This window comes from Coregonus lavaretus (genome assembly GCF_964263955.1).
Source record: "Coregonus lavaretus genome assembly, chromosome: 31".
NCBI classification, from domain to species: Eukaryota; Metazoa; Chordata; class Actinopteri; order Salmoniformes; family Salmonidae; genus Coregonus; species Coregonus lavaretus.
Genome location: NC_140018.1, coordinates 21691886 through 21698378, shown reverse-complemented (window position 1 = coordinate 21698378; position 6493 = coordinate 21691886). Strand labels below are relative to the sequence as shown.

The 6493-nt window shown below is 38.2% G+C and overlaps 1 protein-coding gene across 1 annotated transcript; it reads left to right on the top strand.

The window, feature by feature from the left end:
- Positions 1–2344: 2344 nt before the first annotated feature.
- Positions 2345–4726, top strand: LOC311106580 (gap junction epsilon-1 protein-like; the record flags this gene model as incomplete). Its single annotated transcript, XM_084148962.1, has 3 exons — positions 2345–2374; positions 3729–3911; positions 4331–4726. 3 exons carry the CDS (start codon positions 2345–2347, stop codon positions 4724–4726), a joined length of 609 nt encoding a protein of 202 aa, XP_084005088.1.
- Between the last annotated feature and the right edge of the window lie 1767 nt (positions 4727–6493).

Genomic DNA, 6493 nt, shown 5'->3' with positions numbered 1-6493 from the left:
ATAGCGTAGCCTATAGCAACGATGACGGAAAAAGAAGTCACACCAGTTTTGCGTGTGATGTGTAGCATTGTCAATGCTACTCATATACCGTTTCATAGTGATCATTTCATCGAATATAAACGGAATAAACTACAGGCTATGCTTGGCTACTGTATTAGCACCAACTACAATTTTCACGTTTAGGATGAGAAAGCTGTGCTTGGAAAGATGTGTGAATGTGGATGAGGTTTTCTTTGGGTCTACTAAGGAAAATCCAATAAGTACTTTTTCGAAACTGAACCACCTCATTGTGCAAACTGAGCAGGATGTTGATCTCCTGTGCAGGTGTTTCATTGTCAGCCCGCCCTATCTGTAAGAGCTGTATGATGTCCTTCTTTGAGTCACCAGGGAAAGTGAAGGGTGGTAGAAATCCAATAAATACGGAAAGCAGTGAGGGTGCTAAAGTTTGGGAGAGACTCACAGAGGGGATTCGAGGGGGAAGTGAAGTAGCCTAAGTCAGAACATAAACGAACGTTTCCCTGGCCTATTCCCCATACAGGAGTTAAAAGAAAGCCGATTAAGGTATATCGCGCATTGCCATGCTGCGGCAACGTGGTCCTCTGTAGCTCAATTGGTAGAGCATGGCGCTTGTAACGCCAGGGTAGTGGGTTCGATCCCCGGGACCACCCATACGTAAAAATGTATGTACACATGACTGTAAATCGCTTTGGATAAAAGCGTCTGCCAAATGGCATATTATATATTATATTAGCAAACACATTTACTTATTAAAATAGAGTGCAGAACGCATCACAAGCATATGCAAATTAAGTGAGTGCAGCTTTTGTGATTATATGTGTTGTTCTTGACTTCGTTTCACACTGGCTATTTTGGCACTGTGTTTCTGGGGCTAGCCCCGAAAAGTCAGTGCTAACCCTGCTCCGGAGCAGGGCCAGCTAGCCCTGAGCTAAGGTTGGCGCTAGCCCACTTTAGAATGAGCAAGTGTGAACAGACGCTTTGCCCCAGGCTAAAATCTCCCTTAACCCAGGTCTAAGGAGGTGCAGTGTGAACTCGAGACAGACCTGCCCAGCAGCGCACCGGATCAGACACCTCATGCATTTTTAAAAATTGAGAAATATGGCACCAAACACCTTAGCTATACGTAAAATTGCACCACTAAAACCTCCTAAGAAATTTTTTCCAAATTAATACACAGATTTATTGAGTTATTCCTACTGACTATTTTGAGGAAGTAATTCTGGTTTAGTTGCTATGGTGTGTCATGGGGAAGAAATATCAGTAACTGCCACATCGAGCCACCACACCCCCAAGAAGGAACATTTCGTTTTTCTTAATGGGCATCAGAGAAACACATGCAGAATCGGTTTGACCGTTTTATTTGTTGTGAAGCTTTCCCAAATCATGTGTGCTTGTTTAGTGACATCTACTGGCACATGCATCATATTAGGAACCATTTATATGGAGCATAGGCTACAGTGCACATTGGGCAAATCGAGACTTTCCAATTTACAATCAGGAAATCTCATTTGCAATTATGTAATATTCACAGTGCTTTGCCATGACTGATTAATATGAATTAAGCCATTTTATAATAAACGTATCAGTCTCTGTCCATCTATGCAGAGCTATGCAGTCTGCAGTGCCAATGGAAATAGTTACTGCTGTGAGTTGCATTTGAACGTTTATTTAATAACTTGGCAACGACTGGAAACCCCTCAAGTGCATGCCTATCACAGAAACACCTGCTTTAAATGCCAATGTACCATTGTGAATGTCCATATCAGTTGTTCTCTATCAGTTTGTGCGTAAAACAGATTCCAATTCAGACCACTCATAGTTAATGCAGGTGTAGGCTATTCTATTTATTGAGCTATAGGCCTATGCCGTGTCCTTATGTTTGTATGTGTTGCCTATCGAAGCTTAAATTTACTCAACTAGTCTATTATGAAATTGTCTCTTTTCATCATCCCATATGATAAACGTCCGTGGTAGAGCAGTCGTTTATGTCCCTCAGGTAGGATGTTGCTTTTTACGCTGACTGATGAGGACAGGGACAACTGAGTGACTGCGTCGTGTGGACCACGTGCTCTCTCTGGATGTTTGCGGGACGGTGTTATCTTTATTTAGGTAATTAGTACCTCTGTACGTTATGCTCTCTCTCTCTATTGACTGCTTTAAATGCCTGATCTCACTGATGCTTTGCTTGTTGGTTTGTTGTTTGAGCTCTGACAAGTACGCGTTCAGTAAAAGAAACGCATCCATCATGGTACTCTTCCAGCAGGTCTCTCCCTGGAAGCGCAAGAGTGGCATGAGTTTAGGACCTAAACTCTGATTGAGAGGGGGAATGAACAGCACTCCGCCTGGTTTACGGTTGGTGTGTGGACTTCATTTTATTACCTGATTTGTTTATTTTGTAGTGTTTTCCTGCTGTGTGTTTGCTCTAGCTTGCTGAAGCTGGGACAACTTCGTGATTGATCTTCCAGATGTGGGCTACTACAGTGCAGGGTGTGTATCGCGATGTTGCAACCGGGAGAAGTTCCCTTTGACTGCGTAGTTATATAAATCACTTTTTCGTGTGCCTCAAAACAGTTCAAATATGTCAGTGAAAGTATTCCGAGTTAATTTACTCAAAGATTATTAAAAAAGTATAAAAGATTAGCTGAAATATGTAGTTTCTAACTGCTCTTTTGTCAGAAGTTGTTTACTAGCTCCTAAATCACTTCTCTACAATTGTCATTTCAAATGTCATTTTATTGCCTTCAGGTGGAAATTGACATGCAAATTCTTTAGATGGAGTTATAAAACTAACTTTCAAACACAATTTATCTCATATTGTTCAGTTGGAAGCTCAAAATAACATGCCCCCAAGTGCCACTATTGTATTGTACTATTTTGCTTTCTCTCCCTATTGTGTTTTACAAGAGTTGTTTTTTCGCTGACTTTGTTCAATGGGGATTATGGGTCGACCACATGCCCCGTGCCTTTGTTTTTCCTTTCTGTTGTCTTTTTTTCTACTGAGTGAGTAAATTGATGAAGGCACCGCGGATAAAAGACAAATATGCATTGACAAGGGCTTTCAGCGGCAAAAGGTCATTAGGAGCTTCAGAATTATAGTTGGCTTTGCCTGATGCCAGCAGATTGACAATGAGGGCCCCGGGTTACAATATAATTGAACTGGGAGAATAGCAGCCAAGTCATGTCTTTAAACTACATAAATAACTTTTATGAAGGATGTGTAAGTATGGTGATACCAAGAATATATCGAATATTGGACAATGGTCGTGGTCACTTTGAGCCCAGTGAGTTCTCTGAATTATTCATCTACCTGTACAATAGTGTGGATAGACTATTGTATTTGTTGATAGTTGACTAAGAGTGTTACACATAGCGTAGTAAATATCCTACTTTCTGAAAAGGTTTGTGTTGTTTGAAACATGACAGATAGATAACCTATTACTGACATACTCCATGCATTACTGATTTATAAGCATGTTTGAAGTTCTTTAATTTAGATCTGATATTTGGTCCATCTGCTATTTATTGATGAAGAGGGTGTATTCCAATGTGTAATCTGTTCACAACTGCCTTTCCAAGCTTTTTTGACAGTTTATGTAATTCATGAAATGATAATCATACTTCTGCTTCCTTAATCAGTTTTCACACACTTTTCTTTTACAAACAAATGCTGTTTTAAAGCATTTTACTATGTTTGTGTGTTTGTGTTTTAGCTCAGGCCTCCGACGGTGATAGGCCAGTTCCACACACTGTTCTTTGGCTCTGTTCGGATGTTCTTTCTTGGCGTCCTGGGCTTTGCAGTCTATGGCAATGAAGCTCTCCATTTCAGCTGCGATCCAGACAGGAGGGAGTTAAACCTCTACTGTTACAACCAATTTAGGCCTATAACACCTCAGGTAAGACAGCTTCCTGCATTAACTTATCTGATATTAGAATACAAGCTAGACTGAAACCATTGGTAATATGTCAGAATCCACAAACAGTTGTGAACTGTGCATACAATTAGCATTTGAGAGCTATTCCCATTAAAGGTAGTGGTAAAGAATCAGAGATCACCAATTTTCACTCTACCATCGTTATAATATTCTACAAAGGATTATATATATTTTTTTCACGTCATCCATTACAATAATATAAAATTGATATTGTATAATGTGATGAAAACCCAACAGTATTCATTCCAGTCATTAAGTTCCAGTTTAAGTCAATGTGAATAACAAAGTCATGAACAGAGGGACCAAAGATGTGATGTTATTCAATGTTGACTTGTGAATAGGATGTTTTTCCACTAGCCAGAATGTTATTCTGCTTGCAGGTATTCTGGGCTTTGCAGTTGGTAACTGTTCTAGTCCCTGGAGCTGTATTTCATCTCTATGCTGCCTGTAAAAACATTGACCAGGAGGAAATCCTTCAGAGACCTATATACACCGTCTTCTACATCATCTCTGTCCTACTAAGAATTATTCTGGAAGTCATCGCTTTTTGGTTACAGAGCCATCTCTTTGGTTTCCAGGTTCACCCACTCTACATGTGTGATGCCAGTGCCCTAGAAAAGACGTTCAACGTCACAAAATGCATGGTGCCAGAACACTTTGAAAAGACCATATTTTTAAGTGCAATGTACACTTTCACTGTGATCACGGTGCTGCTGTGTGTTGCTGAGATATTTGAGATACTCTGTAGGAGATTGGGTTATTTGACCAATCAATGACCTGTGTGTTATTTGCTACAGAGTAATTGGTCATATTTCACATTTCTGTGTGTCTTATCCAGGCCGAAAACTACATACCTCTGCTTTTTTTTGTTGGGAGTTGACACTCAAAGACACTTCTTTCCATAATCCCATTGTTTAAGTCAAGTCACACAGATTTAAACCTTATTTTGTCAATAGACTAATGATATTGTTGTATCGTATGCAGCTTTCAATCATTGGCCCACGTAAGAAAGAAACTTGTTACCAGTCATTCTAATATTTTCCACATCCATACTTTAGTCTTTGTACCAAGTGAAAGTACTATAGCATTGTTGTAGTCTTCTTAGGGGCCTATAGACAAACCTATATCCCACAGTAATGTAATCTAATTGTCCAGAATAACATATGAACAATGTCATGTCATCAAGGGTAACATGCTGATACCCTACGACACAAGGTGAAAATTGGTCATTTTAAGGCATTGGACTATACCTACAGATGAAAAACGGCAGGAAAAAATGTCACCTAATGAAGCTTGGATTTGATTTCAATATTTGGCCCTTATTATTTTCAGGTCATAATAAATTATTAATTGTACATTTGTATGAATTGAAGTACCGGACTATATAAAGGTTCTCAAATTAGTTTTAAATTTGAACGATTTTTGCACATCTCCTTTGATGATTATGAAATTAAGGTTTTTAAATACTGTATATGGGAATGGTATCAATAACAGTTCAAGAAGATGGGTTTCCATGCTACCAGATTTATCATGCAGATTTAAGTGTAATTGCTGATAAGTGTGCTGGTCACAGTGTGAATGGATAACCCATATATTTGACTATTTTAAGACCCTTTTCATAGCTTGTAGTATTATGCTTTTGATTTAACCCTGTGTTGTAGCTGTACTGAAAATTATTACCTCTTTTGTTTTGTATTTGTAAGTTATTATCAGGCATCCATCCAACTTTTGTTATTTTTTTCAGCTAAATGTATCATCTCAGGTACAATATGGCATACTGCTTTCTGGTATTTGTGACAGATGGATGGTTTTAAAGTTTGCCTCTTTCATTTTGTACAAAAAGCTGAGGTAACTGTTAAAAGAAGCAATGACATTCATTTGATTGTCAGTAAATCTGAGGAGTATTTTGGGGAAGTGGGATCAATTAGTTATCAAGCTAATTCCAATATACACAGTCTGAAATTCTGCATATTGTATGGGTCAAAGAGATGTTAATTAATTAATTTATTAATCAGAAATTCCAGGCTTGAGAGAAACTATGAATATCTAGCTCACAAAGTAATTAATCCTGCATTGTGAAATACCCTACAAGGACATATATTCTTATTTGTTTCGTAGGTTTTTATTTTTACTAATGTTTGGTTGCAATGTTTACATTTCTTAGGGTAATTGAAATTCATTTCATTACATCTATTCTGTCTGTTTTGACTGAGTGTACTTTATAAAATGCATACAACTTCTCAGCTTTGTTTAATAAAAGAGGCACATTTTATGACCAACTCATATCTTAGGACAATATTGTTCTACAGTATGTTGTTTCTGAAAAATCTGTCTGTGTTGCTTTTTAGGTCAGGATCAAACACTTTCTTATGTCTCAAAAGTATCAATGAGATGATAAAAAAATGTTTATTAGAGGTGGTGCTATGCTGCTGCTTTTTTGTACTGACAAACTTTTGTATTGACAAAGCAATCCTACAATAACAGGACTGCTGCATGCCCAGTTTCAGTTTTTTTCTATACATACCCTGTGTTCATGATAGCCC